The following is a 24,417-nucleotide window of genomic DNA, read 5'->3' as shown; positions in this document are numbered from 1 at the left end:
ATTTATACATTACATTTAGCCATATTAAAATGCATATTGTATGCTTGCACCCAGCTTACAAAGCGATCCATATTGTTCTGTGTCAGCGGCCTGTCCTCTTCATTATTTATCACTCCTGCAATTCGTGTTATCCACAGACTTTATCAGTGATAACTTTGTCTTCTTCGAGGTCATTAATAAAAATGTTAAATAGAGTAGGGCCAAGAATAGATCCCTGTGCTACCCCAGTAGAGACGCATCCTATTTACAATTACATTTGAGACATCTCCTAGCCAGTTTTAATCCATTAATGTGTGCCATGTTAATTTTATCTTGTCATATTTTTTATTCAGCATGTTGTTGAGTACCAAGTCAAATGCCTTACAGAAGTCTATATCACATCAACATTATTACTTTTATCAACCAAATATATAATCTCACCAAAAAAAAAATGAAGTTAGAAGTTAGATCTGTTTTCCATAAACCCATGTCGATAGGCATTAATTATATTACCCTCCTTTAATTCTTTATTAATTAAATCCTGTATCAGCCATTTCATTATCTTGCCTTGGGTCTATATCATACTGGCAGGCCTATAAACATCCAGACATCTCATTACCTTTTTTTAAATATTAGTATATTGGGAGAAAGCTAGTTTCTGGAACTTCATTGCTGTTCTGAGACATAATGAAAATCAACATTAATGATCCAGTAAGCTCCTCACTCAGCCTTTTTAAAACTCTTGGATGCAACTTATCCAGACCTACTGATTTAAAAATGTCTGACGTTAGTAGCTGCTGTTTAACACCCTCATGAGATACTAATGGAATGGAAAGACTGCTGTCATATCATATGACATCTGGGTTTTTTAATCCAAATACTGAACAGAAATATTTACCGAACACTTCTTCCTTTTCTGCATTATATTTGATAAGTCTACCATTTCCATCTAGTAATACCTTTGTTAGGAATCTTTTTTCCCCCCCGTATACTTAAAAAACTTCTTCTTGTTCTTAATTCTGCTGGCCATAGATTTCATCTTGTGTCTCTTTGCTTCCCTTATCAATTTTCAACAATGCCTAGTTTCTGATTTATATTCATTATTGTCAACTTCCCCTTTTTTCCATTTGTTTATATATATTATATATAGCTGCCTTTGCTTTCCTTGTAAACCAATTCAGTTTTTAACCAATACAGTCTTCTTCCTTGATTGTAGCTTTTTGGGCATCTAATAAAATGTTCTTAAACAATTCCCAATCATCAGTCTCATTGTTCTGATTAAATTCTTCCTCCCAGTTGATTTGGCTCATAATTGTTTTCAGCTTTGTGAAATTGGTCCTTTAAAGCACCATGTATATATATGTATATCACTGGTCTGGACTTCAATGTGCAAACAGAATATAATGTGATCAAGACGTGAACACTTGTACTGAAATTATTATTAATTTTTAGTTATGTGATTAATTCCTCTTTATCTGTCAAGACGAGGTCTCATGTAGACTTCCCTCACGTTGGATGTAACACTTTCTGAGTTAAGAAATTGTCATGTATAATATATAGAAATTCCAAGGATGTTTTAATGCCGGCATCATGAGACCTCCAGCATATGTTACTCAAATTGAAGTACCCCATGATCACTTAGCTTATTTTTTCTACACATTACAGATAGGTATGTAAGGAGCCAGTCATCCTGTTCATTAGTGTGATTTGGTGGTCTGCTGCAGACACCAACTGATATCCCATCTTGTACTTTATGTTAGGACATTGATCTGTAAATAACCTGGAAGAAAATGATCTTGACTATCAGTGACTAGGTAAAAGGTAATGCCATTTTGGACATAGCACCACTCCTCCGCATTTTTGACCACTCGATTTAGGTTGTAACCTTTGATTTTTAACATTCCAGTTATGGGAATCATCCCACCAGGATTCACGATTCCTATTCCTCTTGTTTGTTATCCAGGCTCCTAGCACTGGTGTATAGACAATTAAACAATTTCTGCTCTTCATGTCATTTGATTCCTTAATTAATTTTTTAATGAACATCTCAGTAGTGTGCTGAGTGCTCATATCTAGAACCCTGCAAATCCGCGGATATGCGCTTTATATCCATGGATCTAGGTGCGGCTATCCATGGACCATTTTTTGCGGATCATGGATCAGGTACGGATCTCAAAGGTGGGGAAGCCACAGGAGCCTGAGAAGAGAGCCCCCTCCCTTAGCCCAGCTCCAGAAGGCCCCAGTGGAGATCCCACCTCTTGCTCCCCTTATCCCTCTCCTTCACTTTTCTCAACTCCCTGGCAGTCCAGACCCCTTTGCCCCCCTCCCCCAACAGTTCGATCAGCTTTCTATGGGGCCCTTGGCTGGCTGCCAATCAGCTGTTCGGCAGGGGCCCTGGAGCTAGTTGTGATCAGCTGTTGAGCAACCAGCTGGCCATGCAACAGCTGATAGGTGGTAGTGGTAGGGGTCACCAAACAGCTAATTGGCGGCCTGGGGTTCATGGGTGCGGTGAGTATACGGGTAGATGTAAAGCAAGGAGTGCGGATTTCTGGTCAGATAGACATTGATGCTTGCAGATGCGGATTCAGGTTTTTGTATCTGCGCAGGCCTCTACTTATATCTTCCATCTTTTCACCCCCTCCATTCTCCTCCTCCTTTTGCTCTTAGTTTAATGTCCTCCTGACTTCTCCAGCCAGCCAGCCTCCCTTCTGCTGAGGTGGAAGCCATCCAAACCATTCAGCCCCTCTCCACATGGGAGGTAGACTAATGTTCCACAAAACCAAAAGCTGCCATTACTTATCTAGCTATCAGTCACTTCCAGAATCTTCTTCCTGTGGTCTTTCTTTGCTTGTAGGACAAAAAGGATCTCCGAGAAGATGTCTTGGACATTCGTCGTCTTCTTCTTCAGCAAGTTGCCAAGCACATTGATGTCATCTGTTATCTGCAGATACAGTGTCATTAGTGCAGATATGAATCAACACGAATGGATCCTTTCCTATTGACTTCAAAAGCCTATCCAATCTTATCTGCCTGGCCCTTGCAGAATGTTCTTTGGATTCTTCTGAGTATTGAATCCCCAACAAGAATAGTCTATCTTCCTTGGATGGTTGGAGAACTCTTTGTGGACAAACTTGATTTTCTTACAGGTTGGGCTGAACTGCTGTCCACAGATATGTCCCATACATCTCTCCATTCCCTTGAACCAGCTGGATCATGAGAGGTATCTTACACAGTTTCCATGTTCAGGATCTGATATCAATTGGAAACTTCTAGCTCTGAAATTCCTTCCAGTCCTCTTTTCTCTTGTGGCCACAGCCTACCCATCCTCATCTATCTCCAGCCATGTAGAATGTCACTTTGATCTCTTGTGTCTAGTGGTTACGAACTCCCAGGCCTTCTCTCTGACTTCCTTTCTCTGCAACTCCTTGGTGGCCAGCTCCTTTCTTTCTTGAACCTGGGATGCTGATACCCCCTGAGCCTAGCTATCTGGGAACGCATCAGCTTCTCTGATTCTAAGTATCATTTCTACTTGCTTCTCCAATCCATGAATCTTATACAGCACAGCCACCAACATGCCCTTTATTCACAGGAAGTCCCTTCTGGCTTCATTTAGGAAAGAAAACATGGCACATCCATTGCATTCACCACCACTGTTCATCACTGACCATCTTGAAGTGGCATGTAGAGCTGAACCTGGAAGGAAAACATCTCACACTCTCTGAATCTCCCTGTTAGCTGACTCTGTTTGTATCTCTTATGTTCACCTAATAAGTGACTCTTTTATACCAAATCTCCTTGCTTAACTCAGCTCAGCTCTGCCCCTCACCACCAAGGAGCCATTAATCACTCAGAGGCTGCAAACAGCAGAGTTGATCAAAATTCCAAGGGTTAGAGCCTTGTGGCCTTTTATCAAGGCACCAACAAACAGGCCTCTCTCATCTACTTACTCAAGGGCTCATGGCCCAGCTATGGAGCCTGTACCCAGAGAGCAAATAAATAGTCAATCAACCAACCAACGGACAGATCAAACACACCACTCACCAAGTCCCACTACCTCCTAGCACAGATTCCCCAGTTACGCCCTCTGGAACTCCCCTGTTAGCTGCTTCTATTTGTGGCTCTTGGGTTCACGTAGCATGTGACTTTTTATACCAAATCTCTCTGCTTAGCCAGTGCAGCTCCGCTCCTCACCACCCGGGAGCTATTCACCACTCAGATACTGCAAACAGCAGAGCTAATGAAAGCTCCAGGTGGCCTTTAGGAAGGCACTAACTAACAGACCTGTTTCAGCTGCTTACTCATGTCCTGGCCCCAGCCAAGGATGAAAAGTGTTAAAAATGATCAGAAAAATGAACATTCTCTTCTGGAGTTTTAGAAGCTGTAATGAATTAGGTGGATCCACTCCTGCTCAGGGAGTTTAAGGGCTGGGCTGACTCCCCCCACCCGCCCTTCAAATGCACTTGAGTAGCTCCCCTTAATATCTGTAAAGTGTGGAACAATAACTTCCTTTAGATGTCTGAGAGTCAAGGTGGGTGAGGTAATATTTTTTATTGGACCAACTTCTGTTGGTGAGAGAGACAAGCTTTTGAGCTACACGGAGCTTTTCTTCAGATATGGGAACCATACTTACAGTGTCACAGCTAAATACAAGGTCAAAAAGATAGTTCAGCATAATTAGCTAGCATGAATTCTAAGGGACCATTCAAGGTGAAGTGGCCTGTTAACACCCTTGTAGTCATAGATTAAAATAAGCCATAAATCTAGTGTATTTATTAAAACCATTATTTTTATGTCTACACTAAAGACCTTAGTGGCACAGCTGTACCAATGCGGTGTAGGGATGGGATACAGAGTGACCTAGACAAATTGGAGGATTGGGCCAAAAGAAATCTAATGAGGTTCAACAAAAAAAAGTGCAGAGTCCTCCACTTAGGAAGGAAGAATCCCATGCACAGCTATAGACTGGGGACTGACGAGCTAGGCAGCAGCTCTGCAGAAAAGGACCTGGGCGTAACAGTGGATAAAAAGCTGGATATGAGTCAGCAGTGTGCCCTGGTTGTCAAGAAGGCTAATAGCATATTGGGCTGCATTAGGAGGGGCATTGCCAGCAGGTCACGGGAAATGATTTTTCCCCTCTATTCGGTATTGGTGAGGCCGCATTTAGAATATTGTGTCCAGTTTTGGGCCCCCCACTACAAAAAGCATGTGGACAAGTTGGAGAGAGTCCAGTGGAGGGCAACAAAAATGATTAGGGGGCTGGAGCACAGGACTTATGAGGAGAGGCTGAGGGAACTGGGCTTGTTTAGTCTGCAAAAGAGAAGAATGAGGGGGGATTTGATAGCGGCCTTTAACTACCTGAAAGGGGGTTCCAGGGAGGATGGGGCTAGGCTGTTCTCGGTGGTGGCAAATGACAGAACAAGGAGCAACAATCTCAAGTTGCAGGGCGGGAGGTCTAGGTTGGACATTAGGAAAAAAATTTTCTCTAGGAGGGTGGTGAAGCACTGGAATGGGTTACCTAGAGAGGTGGTGGAATCTCCATCTTTAGAGGTTTTTAAGCTGAGGCTTGACAAAGCCCTGGCTGGGATGATACAGCTGAAGTTAGTCCTGCAGGGGGTTGGACTAGATGACCTCCTGAGGTCCCTTCCAACTCTAATATTCTATGATTCTATGTAGCAGCTCTGTGCTGACAGGAAAGAGCTCTCCGATCGACATAATTGAACCACCCCCAATGAGTGGTGGTAGCTATATCATAGTGTTGTCCACATGGGTGCTTTTGTCGGGGTGCTTTATATTGGTCAGGGTGTGGTGTTTTTTCACACCGCTGAGCGACATAAGTTTTACCAACAAAAGTGCTAGTGTAGACGTAACCTATGTGTCTAGCACAATTTTGAATTAACGGGCCACTTCACCTTGAATGGTCCCTTAGAAGATGTGCTAATTACTTATGCTAAACTATTTGTGCAATCTTGTATTTATCTGTGGCGCTCTTAATACCTTTCCCAGACCCAAAGAAGAGCTCTATGCAGGTAGAAAGTTTGTCTCTTTCACCAACAGAAGTTGGTCGAATAAAAGATATTACCTTATCCCCCTTGTGTCTCTAATATCCTGGGACTGACACTGCTACAACACTGCATACAACCTTTTGGATGTCTGTCCTGTAGACTCTAGTCTATCTTGTCTCTGTTTACTTGTATTCCCCTGTCTGTATCCATCTGTTATCTCCTGTCTTATAGGTAAATTGTCAGCTCTTTGGCGCATAGGCTGCCTTCTTGTTCTGTGTTTGTACAGTGGCTAGCACATGGGGTCCTGGCCCATGACTGGACTCCTAGACACTACATTACTATTAATAATAAAGAAATTAGAAGGTTTACTGAACCATGGGGTGGGCTTGCTTATGAAGATGAAAGTAGCATGGCTCTGCCATGAGACTCATTGCATAGGCATATGTGCATGTACCCATCTTGGTGTTTGTTTTATATCTAGGATTTTTTTTTTCTAGGTCCAAGCAGTTTGAGGAGTTTGAAACTAATCTCCTAGGGTCGGACAATAACAATGATGAGTCCTTCAGCGATTCTTCTTCTACCTCTTCCAAGGGTCGAATAAACGGGAGCTCAGAATCTGGGGGCAAGCAGGCTATTCGCAAACCCACTTACTGGCTGGAAATGAGGGGAATAAAAACCAATGTTAATAAATCCTCAGAGAAGAAAGGTACTTTAGAGCCCTTAGTACTGGGCAAAGCTGTCTTCTCACTGATCCTTTTAATCAAGATTGAATGTCTTTCTGAAAGATATGCTACAGTTCATTCACAAGTTATGGTCTCAGTAGTGTCTTTTCTAGGTTAAGGAAGAATAATTAACTTTCTCCACTGCAGAACTTGATAAAATTCTGTGGTCTGTTTTGTTCAGAAGGTCAGGCTAGATGATCTGGCTTTTAAAATCAATTAAACTATGACTGTAGGTCTGTTTTATCTGTGGGTGAGAGCTGCCTGTCTGATGTTCTGCCAATGTTTCAGGAGAATGCTTTGCACAGGAATTTTAAAACTAGACTCGACAATAGAAACAACACTAGAACATATGCAAAAAAGAGCAAACCAGCAGTGTTGCTGGAGGGGTTAGAATTGGGTACTAAGTTGTCCTTTCCATTTCTAACATCTGTTATTTTCTGATTTACGATGGGCTAGGGCCTTTTGTATCGATGTAGTAATGCATCTTGCATGTCATATCCCAGGAGGTGAAACCTATTCGTTAATGATGGGGAATGCCTCTGGTATTCAGTTGTCTCTGCTGGATGAAAACTGGGGCAGTGTGAAAAGAGGCATGTATGTGGCTGAGAAGGTTCTGCATGTGTAGGGATTGGTCATAGCCACATCAGTTGAAATCTTGTCTTTGAGAAACCAGTACACAACAGGGGAGAAATCTCAGTATTGCTAACCCCAAGCATTCAAAAATCATGAGATTGACTGACTTAAAAATCATGTCTGTTTGGGTTTTTTTAAGTTGGTTTCATTGCATTTTTCTTCTGGTTTTTGAGCTCTTACAGTCCACTTGGTGCAACCATGAGAGTAGATCCTTGTTTTTTTTAACCTGAAAGTTGAGTTTTCATGTAATTGCATTACTCCAGGAGCTGGGACTTTAAGACAAACACAAAATATCACAAGAGTCATGATAAATAATGAGAGTTGGCAACCCTGATTTAAGAGGAAAGATCCCATGTGTGTGCTGTATCAGCATTTCTGTGTCTTATGTGTGGGCTTCTTCCCCCAGTGCATCAAGTGGGGGAGCCCTGTCTGTTTTCATGGTGTCTCTGTGCCTGACAACAAGCAGAATGCAAATTAGGCAGTAGGGGGTGGTCAAATGAGCCTTCCTGAAATCTTTTCTGTGAGGGTTGAGGAGCTTCCCCTTGAGAATGGCTGGGGTGGGCAGATGCTTCACATGAACTAAGACACACTCTGTAGCTGTCTCTGCAGCAGTCTCATGAGGACCTGACTGCAGATCTTGGGAGCAGCAGCTGGGGATCAGTTTTAAGTGCTGGTTGCTGGTTCTTTGTTCTGGACATGGGCATCAGGATCCCAAATAAAGGGCTCCTCCCTGCATCCTTTCAGCTGCTTTGGCCCCCCTTTCCATGGATATTGCAGAGGAGCAAACTCTTCTGGAAGGTATTTTTCACATGAACGCACGTACGTACATTCTGGTTGGGGAGTATATGTGGCTTCTCTCTTTCTGTGTAGAACTGGGGAGCAGTGTGGAGCTTCCAGTCCTTTCAAGATCCTCTAGAAAATTCTACCTTTCTGACAGAACAACCACTGGTTCAGTGTTCCCCACGTAACCCACCCTTTTTCCACTTGATTAGTCTTCCCCAGCCTCCCTTTGACTAGGGTTGTAAGCAGTTCCGCTGCTATGAAACCAGGGCCAGAGCATGTTGAGTATCCATTACAGGAGTTCATCAAAAGCCTACAGCTTTCTGTTTCTGGTCTGTACAAGCCATCAAACCAGTTTCAGCTCCAGCTGAGAGTTAGACAGGGTAACCCACTTGTATTTCCTAGTATAGACAGGAGCCAGGTCTTCAGTCTTATTCCTCATAAGGCCTTGAAGTGCACATGGCTGTTCTGTGTTACTGCTTACCTGACTGTGGCTGGTTGGTGATGTTACTCTTCATACCTCTGATTATTCTTTCTGGCTTTCATGTCAGCTGTGCTCCTTGCCTCCTACTTGCACACAGGTGGTTGCTCCCTGTCTTAGGGTGAGCTGGCCCTTTAAGAGGGTTGAGGCTCAGCTGCACCTATACCATACTTAGTTTGCCTCCCCAGGTGGAGGAAATGAGCAAAATCATATGACTAAAGTAGGGCAGCTGGTTGTTCAGTCATAGAGGGATTTCAGAGAGAACCGCCCTGGGGAGTCAATGTTGTATGAAGGGGAGGGGGTGCATTTGGGAGGGATGGAAGATTAGGAAGAGGGAAGTGGGTTGGAGGAACAGGGCATTTGACTCTCCAGGGGACAGAAAGCCCAGTTGTTTGTGTTCTCAGGAGTGAGAATGCATTGAAGAGGTGAAGATGAGTTCCTGCAAACTTCCACCTAGCAAGGAGATGCAATGACCCCTGAGAATGAGGGGAGCATAGAGAGACCGAATGGAGCCCAAGTGGGGCTAGAGCTGAGCCCATGAGAAGGGCAATGTTGGAAGAGAAGATAGACCCTTGGGAAGGAAGGCTGTGTGCAGCTTAATAGCAGGGCAGAAGACTGTTTTGGCTTTGTGTTGGTTAGGGCTTTGATATGCCAGAAGGGGTGTGGACTTTTTGTGACTTGGGTAAATCACCTCTGCAACCAAACCACGTTGAAGGCAGAGAGAGCACCACTGGGGATAATGGGAAACTGAAGCAATGGAGGGTGATCAGCTAGGTGTGCTGTTACACTCCCCAAGCCTCAGCAGGACTGACCTGTCTTCATTCTCTGACACCTAACAGGAGAATCACCTTCCAGAGGGAAGAGGAAATCTGAGCGAGAGGAAGATGAAGATTATGAAGAATTTCCCAGAAAGAAGCAGAAAGTTCCTGGTAATATGAATAACTTGTAGTTCTCAGCCACAGACCTGTGTGTGCTCTCAGCTTCCTCTCTTGTTACCATGCGCTGCTGGAGCCATGGTCCTGCACTTGCTCTTGGCTACCTTTCTGTTGGTATTGTGCCCTACCCAAGTCCTTTCCTGCTGCTGCCCATCTTCTAATCCACAATGTGGCTTGAGTTGCTCTAAATCTCGCTCACCCTCAAAGTTTAAATCAAGATGCACCGAATGGGAGGTTAAGGTTTTGGACTGGGACCTGGTTCTATCTCTGACTTTACCACAGAGTCTCTGAATGATGTCAGGCAAGTTGCTCATACCAGGTTTTCTGAAGAGCAGTAATAGCAGGTTGCTGGTTTTCTAGCTGCCCAATTTGATACATAGGGCTTGACTTTCCGAAGCGCTTCAGCTCACAGCTTCAGATCAGTGAGACCCTGTGAATACTCAGCACCTCTGATAAGCAAGTTCCTGTGTATTTTGAGTTAAGCACCCAGATACTTGCCAGCCTCCTGAGGTAGGGGTATGAAACCTTACTCATGGAATTAGTAACACTAATTAGTGATGCTAGAACTCATGGTCTCAAGGCTCCCAACTCACTGCAAATTTCCCTAAGCCAATGGGTATTTTAGTGTGGGAAAGCAACAAGAGGATATGGAGAGAGCCATATTGTCTCTGTCCTGTCTGTCACTCTAGCTCTGTACCAATTGTATGGATATAATGCAGGAATTGCAGCAGGGCCTAGGAGCATGCACAACGCAGCTGGAAAATTCAGAAAATAAAAGTATTCACCATTTTTATATGCCCATTGGAACTCATTGATTTTCCATGTTTTAAAAATGGTGATTTTCTATGCTTCGTAACTTGGCCAAACATGGATGAATTTTCACAGGAAACGCAAAAGGCACCTCTTGGACCTTACTTACTACTTCAAATCACAGACTAGAGCAATTCCAAATCAGATGGGAAAAAATGTAACTGAAATTAGGCTGTTTTAGTGGAAAGTGTTAGGTAGTATTCATTGTAGGCATTTCTACAGCCTTGAATATAATAATAGTCCAGTGGAGGATCATTAACAATACCACATGATTTACACAAGTAATTTAATCCTCCCCTCCCAATTCATAATTTGCAAAATATCGACAGAGCAAGAATTATTTGCTGGAAAATCTGTAAATAATTGTAATGAACAAATGCAAGAATTTCACAAACAGCCAAAAGGTGTCAAATACATTGTTACTCAGGACTAGAGCTAAGCTATGATTTGTGACTTCTTCTCTCATACTGACCTATAAGCTGAAATGCAGTCCTCCTTTCAGTCTTAATGGACAGCACCCTGCTCAGGAAAGTAGTCTGTCTAAAACAATAACTGAATTTTAAGTATAAGAAATTTCTTACACAGTCACATCCCTGAATCAGGCAAATAGAATTAAAACATTGCTACATCAGTTGCTTTATTTTTAAAGAAGATTACTGCACTGTGCTGTTCTTGGGGCTGTCCTGGAAAAGAGTCTAGAAGCTTCTGCTTGCACAGGATGCAGCATCGGTCCTTGAGTGAGGTGAACTTCTGCTGTCATGGGAGGTTGATTGTAGTTGCCTGCTGCTTGCTCTTGGGTGCAGTTCAAAATGTTCGTTATGGTCTATGAAGCATTGAATGGCCTTAGGCCTACTTTCCTGAGAGGAATGGAGGAAGGGATTGATTAGGAAAGAAAGCTACGTCCTGGAGGTCAAAACATGTAGGGATAAAGTGAGAATTGCTGAAAATCAAGCTGAATTAGACCTCACAAAGAAAATTAAAACAAGTAGTACAAGGTTCTCATCTTGGAAAAGAGATGACTAAGGGGTGATATGATATAGGTCTATAAAATCATGACTGGTGTGAAGAAAGTAAATAAGGAAGTGCTATTTACTCCTTCTCATAACAAAAGAACTAGGGGTCACCAAATGAAATTAATAGGCAGCAGGTTTAAAATGAACAAAAGGAAGTATTCCTTCAGACAGTGAACAGTCAACCTGTGGAATTCTTTGCCAGAGGATGTTGTGCAGGCCAAGACCATAATAGTGTTCAAGAAAGAACTAGATAAGTTCATAGAACATAGGTCCATCAGTGGCTATTAGCTAGAATGGGCAGGGATGCAAAACCATTCTCTGAAATGTCCCTAGTCTCTGTTTGTCAGAAGCTTGGAATGGGCAACAGGAGACTTGATGATTAGCTGTTTTGTTCATTCCCTTTGAAACACCTGGCATTGGCCACTATTGGAGACAAGATACTGGGCTAGATGGATCACTGGTCTGACCCAGTATGGCCATTCTTATGTTATTTATACATATAAATAAAAGAGAACAAAAAGATAAGATGTGGGGCCACTATGCAATGAGGAAGAAGGAGAAATTAAGAATAATCTAGGGTATGACCCAAAAAACTAAATGCTTTGCCTCAGTCTTCAGTAAGAATGAAAATGTAGCACATGGGAGCAAAGGCAGGATGATTAGTGGGAATGAATGTATAGAAATGGAAATGACCACATCCGAGGTGGAAACAAAGCCCAAAGAGTTAAATCTGCTCAAATCAAGGAATCCGATAATCTCCATTCAGAATACTGAGTGACCTGGCATGTAAAATTGCAAATCCAATAGCAAGGATTTTTAATCTATCAAATTGGGGGAAATAACTGGAAAATAGCGTAGACCTGTTAGAACCATAGAGTTGGAAGGGACCTCAGGAGGTCATCTAGTCCAACCCCCTGCTCAAAGCAGGACTAACCTCAGCTAAGTAATCCCAGTGAGGGTTTTGTCAAGCCGCATCTTAAAAACCTCTAAGGATGGAGATTCCACCACCTCTCTAGGTAACCTAGTCCAGTACTTCACCACCCTCCTAGTGAACATTTTTTTCCTAATGTCCAACCTAGATCTCCCCCATTGCAATTTGAGACCATTGCTCCTTGTTCTGTCATTTGCCACCACTGAGAACAGCCTAGCCCCATCCTCCCTGGAACCCCCTTTCAGGTAGTTAAAGGCCGCTATCAAATCCCCCTTCATTCTTCTCTTCTGCAGACTAAACAAGCCTAGTTCCTTCAGCCTCTCCTCATAAGTCTTGTGCTCCAGCCCCCTAATCATTTTTGTTGCCCTCCGCTGGACTCTCTCCAACTTGTCCACATCCTTTTTGTTGCCGGGGGCCCAAAACTGGACACAATACTCCAAATGCGGCCTCACCAATGCCGAATAGAGGGGAATAATCACTTCCCTCGATCTGCTGGCAATGCTCCTACTAATGCAGCCCAATATGCTATTAGCCTTCTTGGCAACCAGGGCATACTGCTGGCTCTTATCCAGCTTTTTATCCACTGTAACCCCCAGGTCCGTTTCTGCAGAACTGCTGCCTAGCTCGTCGGTCCCCAGTCTGTAGCTGTGCATGGGATTCTTCCGTCCTAAGTGGAGGACTCTGCACTTGTCCTTGTTGACCCACATCAGATTTCTTTTGGCCCAATTCTCCAATTTGTCTAGGTCACTCTGTATCCTATCCCTACCTTCCAGGGTATCTACCTCTCTCCCTAGCTTAGTGTCATCTGCAGTCTTGCTGAGGGTGCAATCTACCCCATCCTCCACAAAGGTAGATCATCCCAGACTAACCTGATACCTTTTTTGATAAGATGACTGATTTCTTAGATAAGGTAAATGCAGTAGAGCCAATCTATCTGGACTTCAGTAAAGCATTTTACACAGTACATCCTGGGGAATTATTACATAAGAAGGAGAAGATGAGACTTGGTATTGGAATTGTAAGCTGAGTAAGGAAATGACTAAAGAGTATATGACAATGGATTATGCTGAAAGGAGAACAGTTCTGCTGGAGGGAGGTATCTAATGAAGTTCTTCAAGGATCTGTCTTGAGACCAATCTTTTAAAAATATTTTCATTAAAGACCTTGGGACAAAAAGTAGAGGTGTGTTAATGACATTTACTGATGACATAAAGTTGGGAGGTATTGTCAATACAGAGAAGGGTTGGAATATTACACGGGAAAAATAGGGTGATATTGGGGACTGGAAAAACAGAAATAAGATGAAATTTAATAGTAAAAAGTGATGTCATGCATTTAGGGACTAATACAAAATTCTGTTATGACTGGGAGCTCTTCAGTTGAAAAGAACAAAGGAGGAGAAAGACCTGGATGTATGTATTGATCACAAAATGACCACAAGTCACCAATGTGATGCAGCCATGAAGCAAGATATTTCCAGTAGAGATAGGGAAGTATTAATAATTTTTTACAATACACTGATAATACCTCATCTGGAATACCCTGTACAATTCTGGTCACCCATTTTGAAGAAAGATGAGTCGAAACTGGAACAGGTGTAGAAAAGGGCTACTATGATGATCACGTGTATGGAGAACCTATCTCACTAGAGGAGATGAAAAAGGATTGGCTTGTTTAGCCTAGCAAAATGAAGGCTGAGAGTGGATATTATTTCACTCTATAAATACATCAGAGGGGTAAACACCAGGGAGGACAAATGTTGACACAAGAACAAATGGGTCTAAATTGACCATTTTTAAATTTAGGGTGGAATTTAAAAGGTTTCTGATATCAGAGGAATGAGGTTCTGGAACAACCTCCTGATAGGAGTAATGGGGCAAACATCCTAACCAGTTTACAATGGAGTTTGATAAATTTATTAACAGGATTATATCATGAGGTTTCCTGCTATAGCAGGGGACTGGATTCGATGATCCGACTGCTCCCTTCCAGTTCCATGTTCCTTTCATACTTCTCTCCTCATATCCCATTATGGTGGCTGTAGTCTCCTGGGCTGCTCTTGCTATGTGTTCCTGTTGTTTATGCTCTGGGATTGGTGGTGTAGGATTCAAAGGAAAATCTCCACCTTTAGAACCAGCTTCCTGTGAGCACACTAGAGCCCCAGTTACATGAGCTTTAGGATGTGTTGTAAGTTGGGTCATCTCTTGGCTTAGGCCTCTTACATCTCCATTATTTGTGCAGCAGGGTTTTATTGTCTTTATTTCTTGAGCCATTTTTAACTAGGTTTAGGTGCTGAGCTAATGGACTCCATTTTTAAATCAGTAAATAAACTTCTGTCCTCTGCTGAGAGAAGTTGACTCTTGCAGCCCTTGCCTGCCAATCCAGCAGCTTGAAAGGGGCCCCTGCTTTCTGTCTAATGAGGGTTTGCAGAGTTAGGCTTCACAGGTTTTCTCATTGTTTACATTATAGCAGGGAAAAAGCGACGAGCTGTGGTGCAACAAAATCCCAAATCCAAAGGGAGTTATGTGCGGAAAGAGCCACCAACATATGCAGCAGGTAAGAGGGAGAAGCAGTGTTTATGCAGCAGGTAAGAGGTAAAGGTAGTTCTGTGTGGTTAGTCCTGGATAATGGTTTTCTATGATCTCGGTCACTTTGCTGCTGGCAAAGGAGTGTGGATGCTATTATTTGGACCCGATGGCATTATAGGAATATCTAACGATGATAGTTAGCAGCATGTTGCTCTTCACCACTTTCTGTCATTAAAACCTGTTCTGTGGTAATGTTCCCTTTCTAAGGCATGGAAAATTAGACTTTGTACAGGCAATGCATGTTCAATGGTGCCCTGGGAGGGAATCAGTTCTTGAATTGTGCAGAAATACATCAAACTGATTTCAGCCTAGAAGACAGCAAAATACTCATATTTCTTTAACTCAGCAGAATACAGCATTTCTAAGAAGAGCAATGTAGGCATCACTACAAATCACCCCACACCATAGCCTGATAGCTAGAGGCTAAAGCAGCCCTTTCTGTAGCCACACAGGAACGCCTTTGTTCTAAAATGTTGGAACATACAACGTGCAGCCTTGTTACAATCAGTGGAGGGACTGGTGGAGAGTCTATTGCAGGGGTGGCCAACCAGTGAGAGACAAAGGGCAGTTACCTTGCCCTCAGGCAGCGTGTCAATTTCACTCCCCCTCCTCTCTAGCCACCAACAGTTCCAACTGATCTGTCAATTTCCAAGGCAGCTGGTCAGTTTCACTCCCCCTCTTCTCCTGAGAGCGGCATTTGTCTGAGCAAAGAGCCACATGTGGCTCACAGCCCTGGGTGGCCACCCCTGGTCTATTGCATGCACTCACCTCCCAGCTCCTATTCAGAGGGCCTTATGATTCACATAAGTTCCCCCCTCCTGTCTCAACGAGACACCTTTCAGAGTTACAGATAAGGAGGTACTCTATTAAAGCACTTTGCCCTAAGGATTCCAGTTTTTGATGGTGAGATACTTTCATTCTCTAAACCCATTTTCAGGCCTTATAATCCTTGGAGCTGAAACTTCTACTAATTCTCTCAGAAAGGGTCCGGGGACTGGAGACCACGCCTGTCAGTATGCTTTTCTTTGCCTGTTGTGTGGCATAGGTTTCTGAAGCAATTCCATGTTTGCATGAAGTTAACAAAGCCATTTATTAATGTACAGTGAAATTGCATAGAAATCTCCACCCCTTCAGTCCCCTTCCTAGTTTTCTGTGAGAGTGATTCGGGGAGGGTGGGGGGATCACACAACATTCAGGTTTAGTTAGTAGACTGGGGAATCTGTCCCCCAGCAATGCAATCATACCATTAACTTAAAGAAAAGCCTGTCTGCCAAAGAAAGAGGTTACTGAAGGTGGTAAAAAGAGTGTGTAACTAGGAATTATGAGATAAAATGAATAAAGAGAAATTTTAAATTGCATGTTAGGCACAACTCTCACAGTGAGATGCAGCATTAGGGTTAGACAAGACAAAACACTAAAATATATGATAAAGGACAGTCTTGCATCAGACAGGAGGTGGGAGCATCTGACTAGAGTTTTCTGTTAGATTTATTCTGTACACTGCAGTGAAAACCTGTGTTGTGGTTCTTCTTGTTTTGTTTTTCCTCCTCTTCTGCCTCGATTCCTGTGATTTGACAGGCAGTGTGGAGGAACAGTGGTACCTGGAGATCCTAGATAAGGGCAGAGTCACTTGTCCAACATGCAGAGCCGTGGTCAGGAAGACTGTAGAGGGACTGAAGAAACACATGGCAAACTGCAGACAGGTGAGAAGGACAAAATAGTACCATCTCCCATTCCCTTCTTCCCTAGCTTAATGATTGCAGTACCTGCCAAAGGGTACACAACCTTCAGACCAACCAGAACCACACCATTTCCTTTTATTGCATTAATGTCTGAAGTATCCATTTGCCTGTCTGTAAATCAGTGTAGTTGGCTGCTCCTTCTTCACAGTGTTCCTTGTGGTTTTAGGAAAGTTAGCAGAGACATATCCATTCTCTTTTTTTTTTAATCTTATCTCTTTCTCTAGTCTTTATATCTCTGTAAAGTCTTTTCATTGACTTCCAAATGCATGGTGTTTTCTTTCTGACTGTTATCTGACCCATACAAGGTTTTCTCCCTACCTGCTGCCCCTGTTCTCCTAAAGAGTCACCAATATCTGAGGTTTGTGTAAATGTTGTCTGCACTCTTGTTTTACTTGTAGGAGATGTTCACATGTCATCACTGTGGAAAACAGCTCAGGTCTTTGGCAGGAATGAAATACCACATCATGGCAGATCACAACAACCTGGTAACGTTGATATTGTACGTCTAGCAGAAGCCCTGACCTTCCAGGCCAGACAGTCCTTGTTGCTCCCTGATGCACAAAGAGACTGAAAGGTGGTGGTGGTTTGTCAAACAAGACCTGAATTTTTGAAAGTAGAAAACTTATCTACCCAGTTTTTCTGGGAGACTGGATACCTGGAAAACTAGAAGCATTATGGCAGAAATGCTAGGCAAGTGACACCTGATAAAAATGGGAAGGCCTTTCTGTTCAGACTGTTTAAAGCACTCTGTTGTGTGTTTGTCAAATACCCTGTAAAAAAGTCAGAAGAAATTATCTGATTTTTAAAGACACTATGCCTCTCACTCCTTCACTGAAGGGCTGGGAGAGTTTGCAAAATACATATCAGAGTCATCCAGCAATTACAGAGCAGACCAGATTTGAGATCCTGACATTTTCAAAGTAAAAAGCAAGCAGAAAACTCCTTTATCCTGCATAAAGATACACAAAGAGCATAACCTACTGTTCCCCTTTAGTCACCTTTAAGAAGCTTCTGTCTCTAGGTCTGGCAGGGAAGAGTGAGGCCCTTTGGGAGATGTCACTTAGAAGTGTGGGAGAGAGTTCCTAGGCTTGGTGAATATACCCCTCATTGCTTTTATGTGGTGCTTATCACCATGGTATAGAATAAGTAACTGATGCAAAGCTGTCCATCTGTGCTGCAGAGTTTGCCAACAAAAACCCTAAGGACAGCTGTGAAGCTAACGAGAATTGTATCACTTTCATGCTGCTGCTGCTTGAGAAGCTCTGAGCAGCAGCTGAGACAGTACTAGTTATTCACAAGGCAGAAGGGGACACAGTGGAGGAAAAGGAGGGGGGAATGCAGGCATGTAGGGTAACAGAAGCCTCTCCTTCCCCTTACATTACAGGCAGGGAACAACGGAAGGAGAATGCTCTTCCTCTCCGGAGGGCAGAGGGAGCTGAGCAGCTTCAAATGCATCAGATATCTGGTAGCCCGAGGCTGATATGAGAAATGGAGCCCCCAATCAGAGTCCAGGGATAACACCCTTATAAGAATCTCAGTACCTTCCTCTCCCCAGCAGCTGTAGGTTGACTGTATAGGGTTTACTCCTGAATAAGGGGTCCTTCAGTTGAATGTTGAAAGGATCACCTGGGAAATAGTTATCACCCCACTGAGATGAATGGAACAGTTCATTCCTTTTAGAGTTATTCAGCTGTCTGCAGACACAGAGATCATTTGATCAGATACATTCGGATCACTTTTGGAAGGTTCCCTGCACAACCATAGACTTAGAAAGAACTTTGATTACAGAGCTGGATTGTGGAACAAATTCCCGGAGTGTAGAACTGCAGAATGTTGAGGGCCCTGTGCTCACTTTTTTTTCTCTTTGCTTTGCTTTTAGCCAGTTGTGAAGGAGGGAGGTGAATTAGATGAGCAGTGTGAACGAGACCGCCTCCGGAAGGTGCTGAAGCGAATGGGAAAGCTAAAGTGTATGAGAGAGGTGAGCTGCAGTATCTTGTGTCCCAAATGAAGCAGCAGCCTTGCCAAAGTTTAAAATACTGCACGATGTCTGCTGGACACACTTACAAGAGCCAGTCAATGGGACTTGTGCCAAAGCTTTGGTTATGGTTTTAAGACAATGGACCTCTTCAGAGGAACCTAATGCTGTTAGGTAACTGGCTGGACAAAAAATGGCAGAAGGTATTAAAATAGACAAATATAACATGGCATACATTCAGAAGATTTAAATGATCTGCACTCGTGGAACTGTTGTAACCTCTTACCTAGGGATGTGATGGGTTCTGGGTTCAGTGAAATTTATAGGGTTTGATGTAGATATTTCTGCATGAAATTCTCTGCCCTATGTTGTGCAGTCAGACTATATGATCATGATTCCTCCTGGCCTTAAAATCTATTAATCTGTGGAAAACTGGTAATTGTGCAAAAAACAGACATCTGCTTGCTACGCAGCAGTGATCAAAAGAGCAAGTAAGATATTTAGGAAGTGCTATGGCTGGGATAAATTTTGGCCACAGCTCCGTTCTCAGTGAACAGGTGTATACTTCACAAATTGCCCAACTCACCTCATCAGTCTGAATGAGGTCCATAATCGAATGAGCCATGTAGACTGACAGCCCCTCTTGCCTCTGTAGGCGGTGGGCCTGGTTAAGGGCTGTGAGAAATTGGCAGGAGACAGTGTACGCAAGCTTTTCCCGCCAATGGCCAAGCTGTCTCTGTTCTAGAGAAAGGGTTTCAATCTACCAGGCCTCAGTCCAGTGTGGCACTTCTCATGCATTGAGTTCACAGCAGGATGGAAGGGGATAAACATCCAGTATCTGTGCTGTTATTGTGTCCACACCTCAGAGTCTGCATTTTCTGTTAGTCATTTTATCTCCAAAAAGACAGAACACAAATTTAAAACAAAACAGTAAAATCCAGAGAAGGACAACAAAAAAGATTTGGTAACTGCTTACAGTGCGGCTGAAAGACTCAGGCCAGATTCGGTGCTGTCCCTCTTGGAAGTTGCAGTATATTGTGGCTTTATTCCACCTTTGCACCCTCTGAATTCTAGGTCTTTCTTGAGTGCCTGCCACTGCCTAGCTCTGAGTTACAGCAACCTTGCATTTCTACCTGAGGATTGCTCCATGGTCCAGAATAGCCAGATGCATTGTGCTACAGTCACACTCCCTGCCCTGATGTGACAGCTATGCAGAAGGCTGACACAGGGCTATTCTGAGAGCTGAATGCCAGGTGGTGTGGGGATGACTCTTTTACACAAGCGGTAATCCAAAAGGAGATTTAATGGTGTAAACAGGTTGTAGTGGCAGACAGAATCTGGTCATGAGGCTGCTTTATTTGGAAAAGTACTAGAAGGTCTGAGAGGTATTTAGAGCAATGGATTGTGTAGACAGGGCTTTATCCTGCCCTATCAAATAGAAGGGGGGGGGGGCATGCTATCAGATGAAAATTTCAAATGGACAAAAGTAAATGTGTGTTTGTGTAGCACACAATTACTCCATGGAGCTCGCTGCTAAGGGGTATTGACACAAACCACTGACTGGTCTAATGTGGGTGTTGTGTGTGTATTGTGTAGGATGCCTCTAGTCCCCAAGCACTTCATTTTGGCAGCAATACTTTGCTGTTATGATCACTTCCCAGTTCTTCACAAAACCATAAATGTTGGTATCTGCATGTGGTTACTGTCATTAGAGAGTTTCTTGCCCCTTTGAATATCTGTAATCTTCTGCAGCTACCAAGGAGTTATAAAGCTCAGTAACTTTAAAAGGGTGGCACCTGCAGTGAAGCAAAGAGGGAAAACAATGACCATCAGCTCCTTCATTCTCCTGCCTCAGGATGTGAACTGATCACTAACTTGAGGGGGACCAAGGATGCTTTCCCCAGGATAGTATTACACACTGATGTGCATTGCAAGGGTTTTATGATGTCCTATGAAACATCTGAGGCTGGCAGCTCCTAGAGAGAGAGCAGCCCAGCCTGGGTGGACCATGGGCCTCTTCAGATTCAGTAGGATTATTTCTGTTCTTTGCCAGCCAGGAAAGGGGGCTGCCACATGTGCCAGAACTCTGGCTCCATGCTCTTCTTTTCTGCACTGACAGGGGTGTACAGGCAGCTTCACCAGCATAATGGGATACCTGTACCATATCAAAAAGTGTGGGAAGGAGGCCTCTGAGCTGGAGAAAATGGCCATGAAATGCCGTCACTGTGGGAAAGCGTACAAGTCGAAAGCAGGGCTTGTTTATCACCTTAGGACTGAGCATGGGCCGGTAAGTGTGAGTTGCCATTATGACTGGGGAAAGAAGCTTTTCATTTCGGAGGGGAACATGAGGAACTCCCTTTGTGATTGAGCCTTCTGCCGCTCTGCAGTTAGGACAGAGCTTGATACATAAGTAATCTGGATGGCAGCAAACCCTTCCCCAGCCCCCCTCACCCTTGTCCATGGCAGTATGGTGCTGGCATGTTTGATGTCCTTGAGAGCTTGTTGCTCTTTATTTCCTCCATATTTGATATCAAGCTCTGGGAAAGGATAGGAACGAGAATGCATGTTATTTCTGGGGTGTTCAACAGAGATAGGGGTGGGGTGCACCAGCCCATCCAAGGCACATATCTCTGGTCTCTTTCTGAACTCAAGTGCTCTCAAGCCTTGTGTCATGGCTGAACAGAGAGCTCTCTTCCCACAACTGACTTAATGCATGGATCTCAAGGTCTTTTACTGCCCCCCAGGGTGCTCTTGTGCCTGAGGTTTTTGAGGGGAAGTAGCTGGGATAGTGCATTTAGGCCTGGGTCTGTTTATTGGAAGGAACTTGTTGGATCATTCTAGGCATTCAAGTATGGTCTGAGTGGGATCTAATGAATAGGGCTCATCCTATTGGCCTTTCCTTGCAGGTCACTTTCCTCCATGAAGATGGGAGGCCTGAGAGTCTGAAGGAAATGAACCTGGAGCCCAGTAGTGCAGGCAGAGTCCAGAGAAAATCTGCTAAGGTGGCAGTCTATTACCTCCACGAGCTAGCTAATGAGGAGCTGGCCAAGGAGTGGCCTAAGAAGAAGGTTCTACAGGACCTAGTCCCAGATGATCGGAAGGTACAAAACTTTAGGTGGGGACTGTATTGGCAACAAGTCTTGCACAATAGAAGAATTCTGCACTGGCCCCTGGGAGACAGCATTTATTGTGCTTTCTGGTTCCAGGCAATAGGCCAATAGTATCTGATTGAGTGTGGAAAGAGCTGATTTATTACGTAATATAAAATGGGGTATACCTGGCTAGACAGTAGCACTGCTAAAAACGATTTGGGAATTATAGTGGATCACAGATTGAACATGAGTCATCAATGTGATGCAGTTGCAGTAAAGGCAGATATTCTTGGCTGTAGTAATAGAAGTCTTCTGTGTAAAACATGGGAGGTAACTGTTCTTTGAGTGGTTGCAGACATGTATTGCACACAAGTGTGCAGATGCCCAGTGCACCAAAGTCAGAGAATATTGCATGGCAGTACCCTAGGAGCAGCACTCATGCCCTTCCCTCATAGTCCCTGCCATGGCTATATAAGGGCGGTGCTTCTTTGACCTCCATCATTTCCTTCTCACCACCCAAAGCTAGAGTCGAAGAGTCAGAGCACTCAGTGTGGTGTTTCTTCACACTTGATTTTCATATCTCAGTCTTCTGAAATTGCGTTGTAAATAATTACAGTAGTTAGTTAGCTAGTAGTAGAATAGTAAAATAAGACTCTCAGGAGAAAATTTTCAGGATCTAGTTTTACCCAGCCACTCAATCCCCCTCCACTTTCAGGCAGGCAACCTATTTGACTTATGCATCAAAAACAGCAGACCAGTTGTGAACATCTAAACCCAGGCACCTCCATTTGGGAACAGGCTGTCTCTCTTCTCCAGTGCTTGGGAAAGTCTGAAGCACAGTGGGATCAGATTACACCATATAACTTCTGCCAGTCCCAAATCCCACTCTCTTTTTGCATCCCCTTTCACGTAACTGTCTTATGAGTCCTTGCTTCTTCAGCAGGTTCAGACTGTATGCTCTGGGAGCTATAGAGGATGTTCCTCCTCAGAATGGGTATTAGAAATCATCTAGTTGGGATATACAGTCCCACTCATATCCATACTTCCTATCCAACCCCCTTCCCAGTCCCTCTTCAGGGACCCATCTCACATGCAAATGTGCCATCAAGAATTAGAATATTTGCTACAATTAGGGGCAGTAGAACATGTCCCATGGCAACACAGGGGAAAGGGGTTCCAATCCCATTATTTTGTGATCCAAAAATAGAATGAGCTTGGAGACCCATACTAGATCTGAGGTCACTAAACAAATTCGTAAGGCAACAGAAATTCAAGATGGTCACATTGTCCACCATAATTCTGGCACTGCAAGCGGGGGGATTGGTTCTCAGCCCTTGACATTCTAGATCCTACTACCATATCACGATCCACCCCCACACAGATGTTTTCTAAGATTTACCGTGTTTACCAATACAAGGTGCTGCCATTTGGCTTCTCTACGGCACCGAGGGTCTTATCCAAAGTGCTCGCAGTAGTTGCAGCACATCCGAGGAGACCGGGAATCACAATCTTTCCATACCTAGACAACTATCTAATAAAGGCACCCAGTCAAACCGTAGTCAGACAAACTTCTGGCCAAACCATAATGCTGTTTCAGAAACTAGGACTCAAGATAAACAATGAAAAATCCACTTTGAACTCAACACAGCAGTTGGAATTCATAGGAGCAGACCTGAACTCAATAATAGCCAGGGCATCATTACCACTGTCCAGATTCAAGGCCATTACAGACCTAATAGTAAGAAACAGTCCAACAGTAACAGCACGCATTGCTTTACAGCTCCTGGGACACATGGCAGTTACGACATTCATGGTCCAGTACGCCGAACTACGTATGTGTTGCCTTCAGGGATGGATTGCTTCGGCTTACAGACCACACAGACACAGTCTAAACAGAGTATTGATGATGCCAAACAAGGTCAAAGATTCCCTACTTGGTGGACCCAAGAGAACAATATGATGATGGCAATCCAATTCTCACAGCCTCCACCATCGATTGTGATTATCACAGATGCGTCACTCCTAAGGTTGGGAGTGCATATGCACATCCATACAATACAGGAGAGATAGTCAAAGACCAAAACCAATCTGCACATAAACATCTTAGAGCTCCGGGCAGTGTGCAAATGCCTGCTATCATTTTCTTCCGTTTATAAGAGAGAGATCAATAAAGATAATGACAGACAACATAGAGTGTATATTTTATATCAACCGTCAGGGAGGAGCAAGATCCCATTCCCTATGCAGTGAATCGATTAAAATTATGGAACTGGTGCATAGAGCACATCATCAACATATCAGCGGCGTACCTACGTGGGAGCCAGAACAGCACTGCAGACAGCCTCAGCAGACACTTTGGCCAGAATCACAAATGGGAGCTGAACAACAAAGTCCTGAAAAACATTTTTTGTTAGTGGGGCCATCCAACTGTTGACCTTTTTGCCGCAAAACAAAACTATATGCCATCGTTTCTGCACAAGGGCAGAATTGGGACCAGGCTCGATGGGTGATGCCTTTCTACTCAACTGGAGCAAGGAGTTCCTGTACGCATTCCCCCCCATACCAATGATATCCAAGAGCATCCACAAAATCAAGGTCAACAAGGCAACAGTGATGATGGTAACACCAGCTTGGCCCAAACACACATGGTTCACAGACCTGCTGAACATGTCAACATACAAAGCTACCATGCTTCCTCCAAGACACAATCTCCTATACGGCAGTCGGATTTATT

At 43.7% G+C, this 24,417-nt stretch overlaps 1 protein-coding gene across 4 annotated transcripts in view; it reads left to right on the top strand.

The window, feature by feature from the left end:
• Window positions 1-24,417, top strand: part of ZNF512 (zinc finger protein 512) — a 46,119-nt gene that overhangs the window by 5,515 nt on the left and 16,187 nt on the right. For 3 of the 4 annotated variants that reach the window (XM_067550552.1, XM_067550553.1, XM_067550550.1), the window contains 8 exons: window positions 6,479-6,687; window positions 9,437-9,526; window positions 14,756-14,842; window positions 16,453-16,577; window positions 17,015-17,101; window positions 18,496-18,594; window positions 20,711-20,878; window positions 21,498-21,692. In XM_067550552.1, coding sequence (XP_067406653.1) covers window positions 6,642-6,687; window positions 9,437-9,526; window positions 14,756-14,842; window positions 16,453-16,577; window positions 17,015-17,101; window positions 18,496-18,594; window positions 20,711-20,878; window positions 21,498-21,692 — 897 coding nt within the window. In that variant the 5' untranslated portion in view covers window positions 6,479-6,641. Of the gene's footprint in view, window positions 1-6,478; window positions 6,688-9,436; window positions 9,527-14,755; window positions 14,843-16,452; window positions 16,578-17,014; window positions 17,116-18,495; window positions 18,595-20,710; window positions 20,879-21,497; window positions 21,693-24,417 lie in introns of those variants that run through there. The other variant, XM_067550554.1, reaches the window with a different exon arrangement.

This window comes from Emydura macquarii, unplaced genomic scaffold, assembly GCF_026122565.2.
Source record: "Emydura macquarii macquarii isolate MOO-44397 ecotype Brisbane River unplaced genomic scaffold, CSIRO-AGI_Emac_v2 contig_1300, whole genome shotgun sequence".
NCBI classification, from domain to species: domain Eukaryota; kingdom Metazoa; phylum Chordata; order Testudines; family Chelidae; genus Emydura; species Emydura macquarii.
This window is presented reverse-complemented; position numbering and strand designations above follow the sequence as displayed.